At 38.6% G+C, this 18,846-nt stretch overlaps 1 protein-coding gene across 1 annotated transcript in view; it reads right to left on the bottom strand.

Annotated features, from left to right (window-relative positions):
* The window catches only part of LOC120523246 (F-box only protein 40-like), a 50,366-nt gene that overhangs the window by 11,516 nt on the left and 20,004 nt on the right, over positions 1-18,846 (bottom strand). The window contains exons 2-3 of the mRNA XM_039744351.1: positions 14,589-14,614; positions 12,494-14,398 (exon numbers count right to left, since the gene is read on the bottom strand). Of these exons, the coding sequence (XP_039600285.1) occupies positions 12,494-14,398; positions 14,589-14,591 (1,908 nt within the window). The 5' untranslated portion in view covers positions 14,592-14,614. The remainder of the gene's footprint in view (positions 1-12,493; positions 14,399-14,588; positions 14,615-18,846) is intronic.

The following is an 18,846-nucleotide window of genomic DNA, read 5'->3' as shown; positions in this document are numbered from 1 at the left end:
TCTGCATAAAGTGTGTGTTGTTCACTATAGTATGTATGCATAGTATACTGTATGTATGCCTCAATGTGCTCATATTGGGCCCTCTATTCCTAGCTGCAGCATTCGCCTATAAGTGTCTCATGCTTGGCCCAGTTCCTCTTGGAAGCTTCCTCAATCCAGTCTTCCCATGGTACAGTTAATTCCAGCAGGACCACTTGTCTTGTTGTCTCTCACATCAGGACTGTGTTAGACCTGAGTTTGGTCTCTGCAATGGTGACTGGGAATCTGAGCTGTTTCCCTAGGTCAACCGTCAGCTACCAGTCTCCTACTATGGCAAGTAAACCATCTGCTCTTGTAGCCTCTCTTCCAGGCCCTACAAAGGTGATGTACTTCCTTACTGGTTGCTGCTGTTTGCTGTGAGTGTTCTCCTATGACCCTTAACATTTGATCATGGCACCAGTGACAGCATCCTTCTCCCAAGGATTTTGGGCAACAGCTAAATATATACTACATCGCCCCTCTTTGCTGGCACAGCATGAATGCAGGATTTCTTGCCAGGCCCAAGCAAAAGAGTTTGGATAAGTTCAGAAGGACGTTACGGACTGTTTGAACCAAGGACTTTATCTATAGTGGCCTTGCAGAGTTTGAACCATGAGATATTCTGTAATATAGCCTGCTCCCTTCTGGTCCACACCCCATGTTGCTGCAGTACTACTATGCTGCTTGTGCGGGACTCCTCCAGTCCTACTTGAAGCTTCTCCAGAACTTTCCCTGAGCCTTGTAAAAGCATTGCTACCAAACCCTGGTCAATCTGACATGACTACTCCCACCAAACTTCCATGCCACAGCGGTGCTTACACCTGGTTGACTGCCACCTGTGTTCTCCACTTCCTTCCAGATCACACTTCAGTGCCTGCTAAGGCAAATATAGTGTCACTGATGTCTCATTATACAGCTCCTCTCTTTTGCACAGTTAACCATTAACTCCTTTTCCAGGCTGCTGAAAGGGAGCTGCAGTTTCTTTCTGCTCCTGTACAAGGCGATGCAGCTGAGATTTTGTGGTCATCCCAGCTATCTTCACAGGAAGTTAGTTGTCTTCCTCTCAAAGCCTTCAGAGGTGCACAGTAGAACATCATAAACCAGCAGGGGGTAAAGGGTATGTAGTAGAATGCCATGGTGATAAATCCAGGCCATGAATTTACCTGACAGCCCTGACTTGTCCACAGCAGTGAGCAATGTCCCCAAATCACTGCTGGTTGCCCAGAATGCTACATTTTCCCTCAGGGTGCAGTCAAAGGCCTTAAATAGGCACTTGAGCGGTCTCTCGGAGAGAGATGGAATTTGGACACCTCCTAAAAAGAAGCGAAACTTGTCTGTCACCTTCCCTTTCCTCAGGACAGAGGGTCCTAGGCTTGGCTGGCCTGAAGTTCATTCGAGCTCACTTGGTGAGTGTTTCAGGCTGTGGCGGATCCTTCTGCAGCCTGGTATAGATGTTATTTTTACAGTCGGGTCATCCATAAATGCCCTTATAGAGGCTTTGACCAGCACTGTCATTGCCAAAACAAACAGGATCACTGACATGGTGCAGCCTCTAACAATGACTTTCTCTAGTTGATGCCATGCAACTTTTGATGCTGTAGAATTGACTCTCAGGCTGATGCAGTTGTAATAGTCCGAAATGAGGTCTCTGATCTTGCCTGGGACATAGCATTGATCCAGTGTAGTTTCCACCTGTCTATGTGGGATTGACCTTTAGGCATTGGTGAGGTCCAGCCACTTAACTGCCAGGTGGTCTTTCCCTTCACATGCCTCCTGTATCAGATCTATGGCAACTTTGAAAAGGTGGATTTTAAGTTGTTTTTTAAATAAAGAGAGAATATCAAGAGTCTAGATATAATGAGGGAGGAAGTTCCAGGGCTAAGGGACACCATAGTTGAAAGCCTGGCCTCCCATGGAATACAAATGGAACATCAAGAAAGCCAGAAATACAAGAATACATAATATTTAATACTATTTTATATATTTATATTTACTGCGGTGGGTTGGCACCCTGCCTGGGATTGGTTCCTGCCTTGTGCCCTGTGTTGGCTGGGATTGGCTCCAGCAGACCGCCGTGACCCTGTGTTCAGATTCAGCGGGTTTGAAAATGGATGGATGGATATTTATATTTATTATGAGTGTCTAATATTTAAGAAGATTTTTTAAATAAACGGGAGCCAGATCATGGAATGCTTTGTTAATGAGGACAAGGATCTTAGAAGTTGATGCAGTACTTAACTAGAAATAATGACGTTTGCATAGAATATGTGTAATGTGATTATGAGCCTCAGTTTGACTCAGTAAGAAAGCAGCAGAACTTTGAACTAATCGCAGCTTGTTTACAACTTTACAAATTTTGTGGGGATTCAAAAGCTGAAAAAAGAAACAATGTCAGTTCAGAATTAAAACAATCACATGGTTTGGTGAAACTAAACACTTTATTAATAACTAGCAAAATACCTGCGCTTCGCAGCGGAGAAGTAGTGTGTTAAAGAAGTAATGAAAAAGAAAAGGAAACATTTTAATAATAACGTAACATGACTGTCAATGTAATTGTTTTGTCACTGTTAATGAGTGTTTTATATATATATATATATACACACACACACACACCTATCTACATTATATATACACACACATACATACATACATACATACATAAACACACACACACATATATATAATTTGTGTGTGTGTGTATATATATATATATATATATATATATATATATGTGTGTATGTATGTGTATATATATATGTGTATATATATGTATATATGTACTGTATATGTGTATATATATATATGTATATGTATATATATATGTACCAGTTTTTTTGTAATCTAGTTTGATTGGACAATTGTCAATGCACTATGTCATGTTGATATCAATGGTTCACGGTTCACACCCACCTTTAAAATTATGTAACTACAGATGAGCAAGCGTGACTTTAGTAATGGAAACTTCAAGCGAAATTTCAGATATCAAAGAAAATCCTGTTATTTCTTTAATGAAACACCCCTTCATAAATCTTTCACTTCAAGAAAAAATAAGATAAAGGAGCTTGGACCAGACTGAGTTGACTTCAGCAGCAGGCAAGTGATCGAAGATGAGAGTACACACAGACTTTTTCTAGTTCTTGTTATTACAAATGGAGTCACTAACTTGGTGTGGTGTAAGTAATGCCATTTCTTTCTTTCCCTGGTTTCAAACAGTTAGTACCAAAGCGCAGTGGACAACCACGACTGGTACGAAATCTAAAACATCTTTCTTAAAAATGAAAGGGGTATAAAAGTTGACACAGTTATCTAGACAATACCATGAGGCTTGATTTTTTTGGCAAGCTTAGTATCCTGCTGAACAGGATTGGCATTAGAAAGCACAATGAAGAGCTGACCAAAAATTGACACCTGCTGTTCAGAATAATAGACTGTGTGGAATTTTGTGGAGCATTTGAATTGACTTTGCATGGCCATAATGAGAGGACAAGCTCTGATAAGCCTGAAATAATCACAACTGCAAACAATGCATTCAAAAAGTTGAGAATGCTGTGGTGCCTAAACCTGTAATGTAATAACAGCTGCCTCAAAAACAAAGGGCCTGCTTTTACTAGGCATTCTACAGCTACTGCAACTATAAGCATTCAAAATACCCAAAATGTTTAATCACAGAAGCAATTCAATGCTGTGCTAAATAATGTCATTTATTTCATAAAATAGAAATTAAACATAAATAAATACAAACAAGCAAAAATATTTGCATACAACCTGACAATACACTTGGGATGTTGTGGTTCAGACTCTGTCTTTTCTTTTTATATATTGTGTGTTTTATTCCCTTAGTATGCTTTAGTAGTAGGCCTACTGTTTGTTAAGTTCGTGCAGGTTAAGAAGGTTGAACTAAGCGAGAGTTCAAGAAATAGAAAACCATTCACTTGACAGTGTTATTCACTATAAGGCTATTATTGTTGTCTATAGTTTGGGTGCCATCATGCAAGTTCATTTTTTTACTGTTTGTTTGTTTATTTTTTGCATCATCGTGAGGCCATGCTTTTAGTTTTCTTATTATAGCAGCCAAGATGAACAGAATTTTATTTTTAATGGCTAGGTCTTTGAATTTGTTTGCGTGCATCTTCCAACATTATATGCATTACTGAGCAGGGTTTGATTAGAGGATCCCACTTCTTTGGCTGCTGATAGTAAAGTTCCATAAACTGTCTTATTTGGGTGGAATTTTATATTCCCACCCACCAACAAATTTCTGGCTGTGCTAATAATAATAAAAGTAATAATAGTAATAATTATTTACATTTATATAGCACTTTTCTCACAACTCAGAGTGCTGTTACACACAGTCTGTGTGTTTTTTCTTTTCTTTTCTCCTGAGCTTCAGTTTGTCCCTCCAAAATCTGCGCCCCCACCAAACTTTTTTTCCACCAGATCCCACTTGTTAATATGAAGGACTCATAAGTCTTACACTAAATATTCAATATCAAGAGAAATGTGCCTCAATTAAGAAACCTCTCACCGCTCCAATGTGAGGTTTTGTTAGTAGATCACAATGCAGAGATGAGTAAAAACTTTACTGATGCTTCTTAAGTGTAAAGACCCAAAGAAGTGTTTGTTAAGGTCTTGTTACAATAAAGTAAATGAGTAATAGATGCATTTTTGCAGTACCTAAACTAAAGTTTTACCCCTGATCCTTTTAATTTGTTTTTTCCTGATATTCTTAATGTTGGAAATTTCCCTTCCTAGAGTAACGACAGCCATGTCCACAGTACTACATTTTCATTTACAAACCACATTTTTAGACCAAAACAATCTCCTTCCATACTCGCCTTTTCACATTGATTATGAAAGTAGTTTCGAACACACTTAAATAATCACATAACACATATAACACATTAAAAATGACTGAAAATTCATATGATTTAGACATTCGCCTACACTGGGCATTGGTGGAAAAATCCTTGAAGGTGTGGTAGCTCCACCAGTTATGAGATTTATCGCAAATCTGTAGCAGCTGCAACATCACTTGCCTTTTGTGCACGTATGCAAAATTCAAACGCATATGTACAAAAAGCATTTTGTTACATATGTTAAACCCGGTAGCCAATTACAATGATGGCCATCTACCTATTTTAAGAGTAACGGGAGCAGAATGCTATTGTGGAAACTGTGTGCAAACCAAAATACATCTCTGGATTGGGTACGTGACAGCCACTGAACACATTTACACAGACATGCACGTCCATAAGTATTAGTCACCTTTTGACCTAACAAGCATGTCTTAGAGATGTGGACAATGGCATAGTTTCTGTCACCCAGAGAAGTCTTTGAGTTTGCCAAACTCCTCCCCACTGTCCACTCACATTGTAAAACATAATACATGTAAAACAAAAAATGAAAATGACTTTGTAGATTTGAACTACATTTTAAATTATTAATTACAATATAGTTAATTACGTAATTCCCCTTCATTCTTTTTTAATACTTCTTACCCTGCCTTTCTCTTCTTCCTAAAGGCAGCACCTCTCTCTTTTGTTTGCTTCATCTTGAAATTGAGAGAATAATAAAATATTAATAATGAGATTGATGGTTTCGACTGGAATAAGCCAACAGAGAGAGTCTTCGGCCAGAGTAAGTCAGCAAACTTGCCAAGTTTGGCATTCGTAAAATATAGTTTTGTAACATTTGTATTTGTAAACATTAAAATGGTGTAATTTTGACACAGATAACACAGATTAGCTTGCCAAAGCTGTATCAAACAAAATTGTCACAAAAGTCTAGTACTAAAGTTTATTTAAAAGTGCTGCCCCTAAAAAAGTGCCCCCAGCTATGCCAATGGATGAGGAAGAAATCCAGAGTACCTGTAAAAAAAACCTACACAGATATGGAGACAGAGTGTCCACAACAAGTTCTGCACAGAGTGAGTTTTAAACCCAGGTGTTCAATTGTAAAACTGCTTTACTAAGCATCACTATGTCATAACATAATTAGATTCATTTAATTGTAAACAGAGTTGAATTCATATTAAATTGCCTGGTATTTGAATGACAAAGGCTGCAATATCCGGAATTATCCTAGTCTTTCACCTTTGTAAAAAGACATTGTCAGCAGTGAGAGACAGCATGCATAAAAAGTTATTATAGCATTCCAAATGGCCCATCTAAATATAAAGAACAGTAAAATCCTGTGTAGAACTCAATAAAACATTTGGACTATTAGAAACTATCAAAAGAGAGTCTAACATAAATTTTTTCACAACTATGTATCAGTGAAAAAATGTTAAATACTGCCATTTCAAGAAGAATGTATGTATCCATTATTATTAATCCCACTTAATTGAGTTTAGGGTTGTGCAAGGCCGAGCCCTATACCCGTACCAATGAACATAAGATGGGAACTTACTTTGGATGGCCCACAATATCTCAGGGAAAATTCACACCCACATGGACCCTAAATCGTATTGGGCCAGTTTAGATACTGGAATTAGCACGATGGGTCTGTGTTGGACTTGTCCCCGTCTAGGTCTTGGTTCAATAATGTGCAGGATACGGCTGGAATATGCTCCAGATCTCACAATCCTAGAATGGATTTAGCAGGTGTGGGAACGTTATGTTATATTAGTTAAACTAGCATACTAGTTTTTGAGTTGTGAGATAAAAGCCAGAGAACCCCGCTTCTTAGAGAGTAATCATATAAGTGAAAAACATTTTAAAGTTTTGCTGATTAAGGCCTTGTTCACACGGGCGTTAAGTTTTTGGATAAACGAACTTACTCTGAACGTCCTAGACGTTTATGTTGCATTTTGTGGTGGCGATCGATTGACTTCTACACCGGCGTTCGTTTGTCTCTGTCTAACGCCAGCCTGCAGCCCAAATTGTAGTTTGTGTGTTAACCTGTCGAGGCAGTGTCGGGAACTGGATATGAAAGCCCTTGTCGTTTTATTTGAGGTGTCTCCTTTCAATATGGACCATTTTGCTATGTTAGATATTAATCTTCTTGTTTTAAAAATACTCGTAATACGGCGACGTAGGGAGAGAAAAACTCGCCGCCGCTACTGGGTTCATCCTCTGACTGCGAAGAAATGCGAAAATTTCCGCGCAAGTTTTTAAATTAATGTCGGATGTCGGTTTCCACTTTTGATTGTCTGCTGCAGCTGGTGCAATGCCACATTGCACGCCGATCAACCAATATGCGACTTGGTGTTAGCCCCGAAGAGAGACTACTTGTCACTTTGAGGTAAGGAAACAGTAGTCGAGTGTGCGCTTACACCGGTGTTATGCACTGAAATGCCCCCGCCATGGATTGACCCCCTACATAATCGTTATCAAATATTATATTAGAACATAAATTAATAGGTTCATGGTTTACAAATTACATGAGACAATAAAATAAAATAAGCAATATGGAAATATATATGTTGCATATGAAAACATAAAAATATTAATATCATGGGATATATCCGGTCCTCCGAAGCGTAAAATAAACGCAGAGAAAGCGAACTAGAAGCGGTTTCCTTGCGTTTGTTGGGTTTTAAACGCCAAGAAAAAGCTGCATGCAACGTTTTTTTGATGCCGTTTAAACGCGCTGCCGGACAAACGCACGTCACCAAAGCCCGTGTGAACACTCATTGACTCCTACGTGTAGAAAACACTCGGCGCTGATCCGCGCTCACCGGACGCCTTCTGACGCAAAAAATGCTCGATTTTAACGCCCGTGTGAACAAGGCCTTAAGGTTTTTTTAGTAAATAATAAAAAAAAAATGGTTAGCACCTAGGCCTCAGACCTTATTCTCAAATCAAAAGGACTTTACAAAGAAAACAAGATTGCTTATCAAATTGCTGAACAGATAAGACAGATTAATGTATACTTTATTTGTCCCTGAAGGGGAAATTAAAATTTTATAGAAGCTCAAAAATAAACAAATAAATAAATATATATGATAAAAAATAAGCAACAATCCCCACCGCCCTCAAACACACATAAAATCTTATGGCTTGGATAACAAATAACTGCAACTGTCAATGCAGACTTGTATGTGGCAGTAAGATGAAGTCAGATGTGCTTGGATTGTGCCACAGATTAATATTTGAAGTCATTAATATTTGGATAGGGTAGTGTCCACGAAAGGAACATGCTTAATAGGCCTTGATTCTTCCTTTGAAGTCACCAGCATTAAGATTGATTCATCAAAAAAATATAGCTACAGAATGAATCATTTCTGTTGCTGAGTAAGCCAGTTATGATGTAACATACTTTTCCTGGCAGTGACATGAACAAATTGAGTCTGCAATTGATGAGAAATAACAGTTTAAACAACTTATATGAAATCAGTCAAACATTTCTCACTATATGAAGCCAGCCCAGGTCTGAATCCTTTCCATCTTACTTTAGTCTTTGCTCCAAATCTTCACCTTTTCCATCACCAACCGAGCTTGTAACTCTTATCTTTGCTACATATATTCACCTTTTTGCTCTTTTCATTCACAGATGTGCAGAATTTCCGACAGGGTGTAACAAGGAGTCTTTATATTCGGTGCTGATCACATTGGTGTTATAGACGTAGGAAGCCATCAGATACTTTACACTTACTGTGTGACATTTCTTAATTTTGCTACATGTCTGAGAAGAGGTTGAGGCAGGCTGGTGCACGGGTCTGCGTTGACAGCAGCATCTCCTCATTTTAATTTAAATAATTCATTCAAAAATGTATGGTAACAAGCCAGAGGCCAAATATTAAAAATATTAATTAATAACATTAATTTATTACATTAAAGCCATTAATAATTCTAAGTAAATTTTAAAAAGAGAAAGAGAGCTCCTGTAAAGGCTACCACATGCAAGTGAGAGATTGATTCGACAAATCAAATTTGCACAACTGAAATAAGTGTTATAACAAAGCAACCTCTGGCAGTTCCTGGTAAAATGGGTTCTAGAATCCTTCCTCACTGGACACCTCCTCTGATGATATGCATGATCAGAATTTATAAGTGAATCTGCACTGGAAGTTGCACCTTTTTTAAACTGACACGGAAGCAACAGTGAAGTTGCAGTCAAGCAGCAAGCAAACAAAGTAGAGAGAAAGCTTGAGACTGAGTTGCTGGAGTGTGCAGTATGGGAACACCAACAAAAGAAGTGTTAGAGCTTTCTTGGGTTAAGGACACAATATGGTGAGAACAATAAGCATTGTGTATTATCATAGGTAACAGTCATTGAAATCTATCAGCTTTTGCTGCTTTGACCACTTTCTACTGTACATAGACGATTCAAGTATGGAGATCGTCAAAGCATCAAATTCTTTTGTCTTTACTTGGTGGAGAACCTCACCTGATCCCTCAACACCATCTCCATAGGCAAGAAAGCCCAGCAGTGTCTTTACTTCTTGCAAAGGTGGAGGAAACCCTATCTCCTACCACCCATGCTGACTACCTTCTATAGAAGCCCTATTGAGAGTATCCTGAGCAGCTGCATCACTTTGTGGTTTGGGAATTGCACTGTCATGGACGTACAAGCCCCTGCGGCAGATAGTCAGGACAACTGAGGATATCATAGGAATGCCTCTTCCCTCCATCACGGACATGTACACCACACACTGCATTCGAAAAGCCACCAGCATTGTGGAGGGCCCAACTTACCCCTCACATAAACTATTCATCCTCACGAAGAATTCTGACCTTCACTATCAGAATGTGTAATAGCTTCTTCCCTCAAGCCATAAGACTTCTAAACACTTGGGGACTAGACTGATAGAATGCACAAACTTTCCCACTCAACTAAATCATGTCTTTATATTTATTATTATATTTATTACTACTATACTGTTACATTCTTCCAGCTTCCAGTGTCATGTTTACATCAGTTCTTTCTATTAAGATATTGTGATATTTTGGATTAACCTGCTACTTTTTTTGTGCCTTTAGATATCATAAATGTGTACTGGTCGCTGCTGCACAGTCTTCATTTGTACCACTGTTTTTCTTTGTGCTGTAATCCTGTGTTCTGTGTTGGTCCTGGAGGAACGTTGTTTTATTTCAATATGAACTGTGCTAACTGTTCATAGTTGAAATGACAATAAAAGCTACTTGACTTGACTTAAAAGCTCTGATGATCTTGTTTGCAGAGCTACTTTTTCTTTTTACAGGTGTATTGATAGGCTAGTAGGGGGCAAAGCTGTATTGCGTTCAATTTTTTTTTTTTTTAAGAAAATTATGTATGTTTTTAAAACATTTTTAAAACTAAAGAGCTTTGTTTCTACTGGAGTGGTGACACAGATAGAGCTTTATGACTAAGTGTCTAGGAGTTCATGAGCGCTTTCAGTGATTCATTCTTTTATAGAGTAATTTGAATCATATTCTTTCATATCTCAGTAACCTAATATGAACACTGTCAAAATGTGTGCATTCTTGTCAGGCTCATTTAAGTGCATTTTGGTGGTGGCAGGGGTGCTCATCCACTTCATGGTATGTATTATTACTCAGCAGATTAAAGTGATTTAGGATCTCAAGTTTTGACAAATGTTTGTGTATGAGTCTTTCAACAATATACAGCAACGGGCAGATCCAAACACAAGTGACAAGCTCCTTTACAACTCATTTTGTGACTCTGTGTTATTTTTTCTAGTATGGAGTGAGTGACAAAGACGTGAGATTGTGCACAGTGAGATGGTGAGAACAGGAAAAGAGAAAAGCATTCTGTTAGCAAACTGGAGATCCTAATGCTACACATATGAAGTTCCATCTCCCAACATTTAGACATCCACCAGTTAAATAAGCATAAAACATGTAATACCATGTCTAACAGCAGACAAACTAGAGTCACAGTGTGGCCTGTGTAACCTTCCAGTACTCCGTAAAATACAGCAAAAATAAGCTTCAAGTTAAATTTGCCAGTTTTGATCGACTTTAATTTGACGTTAAGTTCATAATTACATTCAAAAATGTACTTGCTTCTGATTCTTTAATTGGTGCCTCGGTTTGCGAGCAAAATTCATTCCAGAAACATGCTTGTAATCCTAAGCACTCGTATATCAAAGCAAATTTTCCCATAAGAAATAATGGAAACTCAGATGATTCGGTCTACAACCCAAAAATATTCATATAAAAATGATTAACACAAAATATAAAGTAAAAATATGTAAAACAAATTACCTGCACTTTACCTTTGAAAAGAATCGTGGGTGGTGTGAGGGAGACGAGGGAGAAGAGAGGAGGAGGAGGAGACTTATTGTGTAGGACGACTTTAACTCTAACTAACGGAATCACTGCTGTCTTTTGGCTCACTGGAATCTTTTTCTTTTTTTGCGACTTTAACAAGAAACCTATCCAATGACTGTTGCTTTTGCCTGAAGAGTCACTACACTTGGACACAAAATTTAAAAAAATGCTGTACTCACTGTAAAGATTCTAAACTCTTTCGGGATTCCCCCCCATTGGGACGACACACAGAAGAGTGTCCCGAAGCAACCACAGGCTCTCAGCGCTGTAGCAGTATGCCATAAAAGCGTATCCGAAAAGATGCAAGGAACATTATAAATCCAAGGGCATAGTATTACTTAGCCACAAACCTGGTCACGACTCTGCCGGATTGCTGTGTCTGTGTATAGGAGAGAGGTAACCATGTTGTTCATGTTTCACGCTGAATAAAGCTGATTTTGCTAAAGTACTGAGACTCAGCCTCATGTTTTGGGGTGCATGACAGGGACTCGCACATTACAGCACACACACGTGGTCACAATGCTATAGTAAACATTATACGCTCGTACAGATGTTGACAATATGAGTTAGACATGCCAACTGAGACCAAGCATGGGAGACGATTACCCACAATCCCGTGGCGAGAGAGAGAAGAACCATTGGCTCAATTGTGATGCTCGGCTGACAAAGACCTAGCTCGTTTATCACGTTAAAATTTATTAAAAAATTTTGCTCATCTTGTAAAACGCTCGCAAACTAAGTTACTCGCAATCCAAGGTTTTACTGTACAAAACTTTTTCCAGTTCTCTTGGATTTTACCATCAGTTTCTGTGAGACTTGAACATAGCACAGCATCCTCAACCTGACTTAATCTAATTCAGTGGGCTGGAGCCTATTCCAACAGTACTGGACATAAGGCAGGAAATGGTCTTTAACAGGGCACTAAGCCCTTTACATGCCCACTTACACACACACATAGCATTCATTGTGGAGATTATATTCAACCTAAACAATATGTCTTTGGTGACATGAGGTCAAGACTGGAGAACCAACAGTGGCAGTGCTACCCACTGCACCATTGTGCCAACCTAGACACTGGAAGAAGGTGCAAACTGAAATTCACATGAGCTGGAATTCAAACCCTGTATACGAGAGATGTGAAGTGGCAGTGGTAGTCACTGCTCCACCATGCTGTTTCCAAGTATATTCTCGGGATGGTTTACTAATAAAAATCATGCTACTATATAATAAATAAGAAGTTATGAATATTTTTGGCTTACTTTTTTCCTAGCTTTCCAGGAAGATCCTCCATGTGAATATGTTCTTTTTTCCCATTTCAAAGATACCATTCCTCTTTCTTGAAGGAGGGAGGCACAGACATCTCTCGTAAGATGAGACACTTGAGCTAGTTGATTTAAACTGAAACTGTCTAAAAATCCAGCAATGTGCTGTAGAATCTCAAATGGCAGGCAGCTTAAAGAGTCAAGATTTTTTGCCCTCTTTCTTAAAGCAGGCTTTGTTTTGATACCTTCAAAGAGTTTTTTGGAGACAACTGGCTTTAAGCAGAAGGTGTTTAGATCTTCATTATAAACAATTCTTGCCTTCTGTCTAGCAGGACAAAACCGCCTTTGAACATAAGTGCACCCTAGATAGGAAAGAGGGCACCTTTCTTCAAACCAGCCATTGAGAGAAGACTTAATATCTGCATGTATATTCTTAAAATGTGAAGAGAATTCATCACGCCTAAAGAAATGATTACAGGTAAAGGTGAACATAGAGCTGACTTTGTTGTGTCTTCTGGTTACACATTCTGATTGAAGCTGAAGCTCAAGAAATGGATTATTTTCTGTAACAAGATCGGCCAGTGTAGTGTTAGCTAAGAATGGCTCACAGTCAAATAAGTAAGTCTGAGTTCCAAAGTCTATAGTTAATCCATCAGTAGCAACTAGTTCAGAAATTACATGTCCTTTTAGTTCTCTTTCCAAAGAGCAAAGTAAAGTTGTTTTAACTATATCTTGTTTTGGGATATCATTTTCTGTGACTCCCAAATCAGATGTGTCTACTGCTTTATTCACTTTCTTTCTTTTATCATAAGGGTCTCCAACACATCCTCTTTTGGCACAGTAGCTGGTAGGAACTTTGAAGGTGCGCACAACCTTAACTTCCTGAGCTTCTAGTTTGCCATACACAAAGTCTTTTTCTCTCGGTGTGCAAGCAGCAATCTGGCCAAACCGAATTAGCATACTGCCATGGTGAACAAGATACATGTTGTATTCTTTTACATTCATCTCTTTGCCAAGCCGCTCCATAACTCCATCTTGCCAAGGAGCCAGTCCCACCTTTTCAGGGCTGTCATCACCAATCAATTCAGTTTCTACTTTTTCTTGAACATCTTCACTTTTTCTCTGACTATTGTCAGTAGGTGGGGTTTCCTTTACTGGAGAACCCTTAGACTTCTCTTCTGCAACCTTTATGGTGTGGCTGCAGCTAGAGAGCTCCTTGCTAAAAATAGTTTCCCATCCCTTGTATTTGTCCAGCTCTGCTACAGTTTTGTCTTTTGCCAATGCTTCTAACTCTGCCTGAGTAAGTACAGGATACTCCTCCCCTGTAGATATGTTCTCCTGAGCTTCTGCATATGCATTTTCTTCGATGTTTGATGTGAGTGCAGGACACTGCATGCCACCTACTGCCCCTTCATCTTCAGACTCTGTGATTTTTAATTCTTCAGTTGGTTTCATTAACTCAGGGAAAATAGACTTCATTTTTAAGGCATTAAATAACAATTTTTGATCTTGCAAAGCCAATGCCATATCTAAATTTTCCTGATTAACTGGTTCTTTCATGACATTCAAATAGAGAGTATTTTCTGTTTCTGAAACAGGCCAGCGGTTCCATTCCATTGAGCAACACACAACACTTGCTGGACAGACTTCCAGATGCTTGCCAAGTCTGAAACGTAACATTGTAAATGGGCAGCCAAATCCAGCATTGAGACATGGCACCTTTTCATAAGGACATAGCAGTTTGTGTTCTTCCTCCTTGCACATGTGGAAGGACGCCCCACAATTTAAGGAACAATTAACCACTAAGCAAGAGTTATTGATATCGATTGGGGCCCTGCAATGACAGTTGAAACATTTTTCACAATGTTTATGTTGGAAAGCAGTGGTTTGTTTATATCTTCCCTGCAGAAGAAGAAGTGTAGTGTATTGTTATTTAACAAAAAGATATGCACACATCAGTATTTTTAAAACCTATATAAAACACTTATTATGCCCTTTATGTAATTGAAAAAATATTTAAAAAAGCTTATTTAGTTTTGTCATGTAATTTTGATTTACTAAATCATAGTTGAAATGCGAAAGGAAAACTTACCATTTCTAGCGTGGATGCATATTCAGCTGCAAATTAAAATCAAGAAAATATATTTAATAATATGCATTCCTTCTTAAATAAGATCATATAAAATGGTTTTAAGTTGCATTATCTCATTTTTCTTGTTATCACTAGTACACTATATTGTGCAAGTCATTGACTTTCTAGAACTGTCAATGATGGAGGAAGCAAAATCTTTTTACCTCTTGGAGAACAATCAAATGTATTGAGTTACACTCAAGGAGTAAATGTCAGATTTGCTTTACAAATGTAGATGATGGGCAGTTAGTTTGAGAAATCTCTGTCTAGGTTGCACACATATGACTTATGCTTTGTAACAATATCTAGGATATAAATAATGAATAACTAAACAATAGCATTTCTTATCTTGGAACAACAGGCACCTAATAAAAGGGAGTAGCTTAAAGCAAAACAATTTTTGTGTAAAAGATACATTTAGATATGATTTAGAGAGTCATCTCAGGCCTGCACATGTGTGCAGTTTATCTAAAAGCATTTAAGAGAATGATAGAATATTACAGATAAATGAGGATTTACTTTGTGTGGTGCTTACATATTAGCAGTATGAAACAGCATAATAATAACCGCAAAGATACACCAAAACCTGGGCAACTTATGTAAGTTACAGACAATTATATGAGGATCATTAACAATTTTATACCAGTGTTTCCTTTATGCCACACTTTTAAAAACTTAAAGGAAAAATACAAATATAATTTATTTTAAAGTACATGGCAAGTAGATTACCATTGAAACTCTGCACATGCTAAGCAGGAAAAGACACTGTTTTCCTGAACAATATGTGTTTTGGACAAAGATGGAAAAACACCGTTACATTTCAGCACACTCTGAAAATTATTATACAAGATTTTAATCATATTGATCAACAAAAGTTTAAAACCAAAGCCATCAGTTATGTTCCAGAAGTACTTGTGTTTCACTCAATCAAAACCTTGTTCCAGTTTGAGTAATGTAAGTACTGTATGCAGACCCAGAAGTTTACAAGTGTTGAAGATGTCCCTTATGAGAAAAATGCCACCATGAATTTTCCAGCTGGATGCACAATAACTCTGATCAGGTTGAACGATGTATTTCATCACCCTACTTAGTCTGAATCCTACTACATTAGACAGTTTTTTATAGTCTGAGCAGAGCAAAGCTACAGGTCACCAGTTCTTGATGTCAGAAAGGTCACCCTTTTTCAGCAGAAGAGCCACCACTGCTGTTCTGCAACTTAATGGCAGCAGTCCATGACACAGGCTGTCCTGCACAGAAATCAAAAACCAGTAAATCAGGTGCCAGCGTGGTCCAGAAAATGTGATAAAACTCAACTGGAAGTCCATCAGAGCCAGGAGATTTCCATGTGTTTAAGCTTTCCATTTAAGCAGTAGGTTCGTCTAATATTATGTTCTTTTCCAAAGAAATTTGAATTTTCTCAGGAACATGTGGCAGGTCATCAAAAAAACAATCAGATATTTCAGACTGGATGTCCACTTAATTTGATTTCAGTTCAGTTTAATAGACCACAGCTCTTGATTGAATCTGATCGGACTCTGACAACTCTTGGCTCCCTGAAGATTTCAGGCAGTGTATCATCTCACTCTGGCCTAGTTTCCTCCCAAAGTCAAAGAAATATTTTGTTGGTGCTTCAGATTCTGATTCAGTTTGAAACTGTGAACACACTACTACACACTCTGGATTTTATAAACCACCAATTATGAGAGTGTAGTCTTTCTTTTTTTTAAGTTTCCAAAACTTCCAGAAGAGAAAGCCATTGTCAACTGAAGGTCAACTGGTTCTTCCTCTGGGTCATTGTCATTGACTTGACTTTACTCTGAATGACATTCAGAGAGTGCTGCTGACAGAACTGTGAATTTGAACTTTGCTTATGTCCGACTTAGAGAAGAGAAAAGAGGAGCATGTTTTCTCCATCGTGTCCAAAAGAAATCTACTGTTTTTAAAATTCAAATCTGTTAAACTGCCAGTGTGTGCTTTTATGATGCAGTTTTGGAAAAACAATTTGACAGACAACCAAACTACGTAAAACAGTGGGGATTAAAATTTGGAATTTAAAAGGCTAAAATGATATTTAAAAGCATTAAAACAAAGAGAAAATAATTTGCCCCTCAGTTGCGCCCATATACAGTATACTCTCACTTCTCCATTCATCACCCTACACACATCTTGCAGGTCAAAATGTTTGCATATCTTCCATAGTGCGCTTGCAGTTGTGGTGCTCAGCATGATTCCCGTCAAAGCCATCATTTAATGAACAGTTATAATCCCCTTCTAAAATCACATATTCATCCGAAGTCAAAGAGAAAAGTGTGGAAGTAGAAAAATCTACCCTTTCCTTTCCATAGTGTGTAAATCTATACTAATAAAAGGCAAAGCCCTCACTCACTCACTCACTCACTCACTCACTCATCACTAATTCTCCAACTTCCCGTGTGGGTGGAAGGCTGAAATTTGGCAGGTTCATTCCTTACAGCTTCCTTACAAAAGTTGGGCAGGTTTTATATCGAAATTCTATGCGTAATGGTCATAACTGGAAGCAGTTTTTCTCCATTTACTGTAATGGAGATGAGCTTCAACGCCGTGGGGGCGGAGTTTCGTGTGACATCATCACGCCTCCCACGTAATCACGCAGTACATAGAAAACCAGGAAGACCTCAAAAAAGCGCTCAAGAAAACATGCATTATATAATTGAGAAGGCAGCGAAACAATAAGAAGCGAGCGAGTGACATATACAACCATATTCATGAGTTCTGCTACTTCGGAAACAAAGCACGATGTAAACCTACACTTTAAATTAAGTTCATAGACAGGCTGCCGCTGGCGTTTGTAATTTAGTGCCTGCCCATATAAGGCCGTCCGTCAGCGGCAATCCAATAGCAAACTGCCACGGGTAAATATTCACGGGTGAAGGACTGTGCTTATGGAGAGGAAGATGAGATGGTCAGGGTGGTGTTTGACACAAACTCAGCGAAACTGCGAGAGAAAGTTTTAAGTGCCAGGACTAAGGTAACATTAAATAAAGCTATGGACATAGCATGAGATGGCACCAGCACAGCTGGGAACCTTCGATGCATGTACACCGAGGCTCACGTGAACTGGCGCAGTGCACAGATAAAAGCAACAGTTCCAAAGAGCTGAACAAAACCGAATTACACAATTGAAAAGGCAGCAAAAATATGAAGCGTCTGATAAGCATATTCATAAATGCAGCTACTGTGGAAACAAAGCACACGGTGGAAAAAGTCAATGTCCGCTAAAGGAAGACAGTGTAAAAAACCGTGCATGCAGTGTGTCAGGTCTCAGATAAAGAAGAAGACGAGCTGTTTATTGATGCAGTAAGAAACGAATCGATGAATGAAACCTGTCATCTTTACAACGATTGACAAACACGGAATGTAACTTGAACACAACACATCCTACAAATACGAACCTGATTGAAAGAAATAATGATAATCAAATCCTTGATGACAGCAACACTCAGTAACACTCACAAAACAAATACTGTATATTGACAGTCATGTTACGTTATTTTTAAAATGTTCCCTTTTCTTTTCTACCTTTTTAACACACTACTTCTCGCTGCGATACGCGGGTATATATATATGTATATATATATCCCGATCTACATACTCGAATAATGGATACTTTATTCGCCATCAATGATTGTTTTGGTAAAGCCATACTCAGTGTATTCATTAGATGAAGGTAAAAAGTAAGAGCGAGGGAGGATGACTCATTGAGGCATGCAGGCTGTAGTCTTGCGTCAACTCTATCTGAATTGCGCGATCACATTTGAAAAATATATCTATTCTATTTAGTCCATATGTGTCAAACTCAAGGGCCGCGGGCCACATCCGGCCCGGCAGATCATTTTATATACTGTATTATTGTTATTAATGGCCCGGGTATATGAAGCGCTGGTAACACAATAAACTACAGATCCCATAATGCAGCGCTTCAGCTGCCTTGCCGAACACTTACCGCGTTAATCAAGTCTACCTTATGATGCTGCAAGTTATTGCGAAGCTAGAGTTATGCGCACTGAGTTTGCACGGCGCTTTGGTGACTTTGAAGAACAAAAAAAGTCCGTCTACATGCGGCTCGAACCTTGTGCATGTTTGGTAGCACATATCTGTGTGAGAAGCTCTTCTCAGTGATAAAGACTAACAAAACAGCACACAGGAGTCGCCTCACTGATGAGCACCTGCAATCCATCCT

This window comes from Polypterus senegalus, chromosome 2, assembly GCF_016835505.1.
Source record: "Polypterus senegalus isolate Bchr_013 chromosome 2, ASM1683550v1, whole genome shotgun sequence".
Lineage (NCBI taxonomy): Eukaryota > Metazoa > Chordata > Cladistia > Polypteriformes > Polypteridae > Polypterus > Polypterus senegalus.
This window is presented reverse-complemented; position numbering and strand designations above follow the sequence as displayed.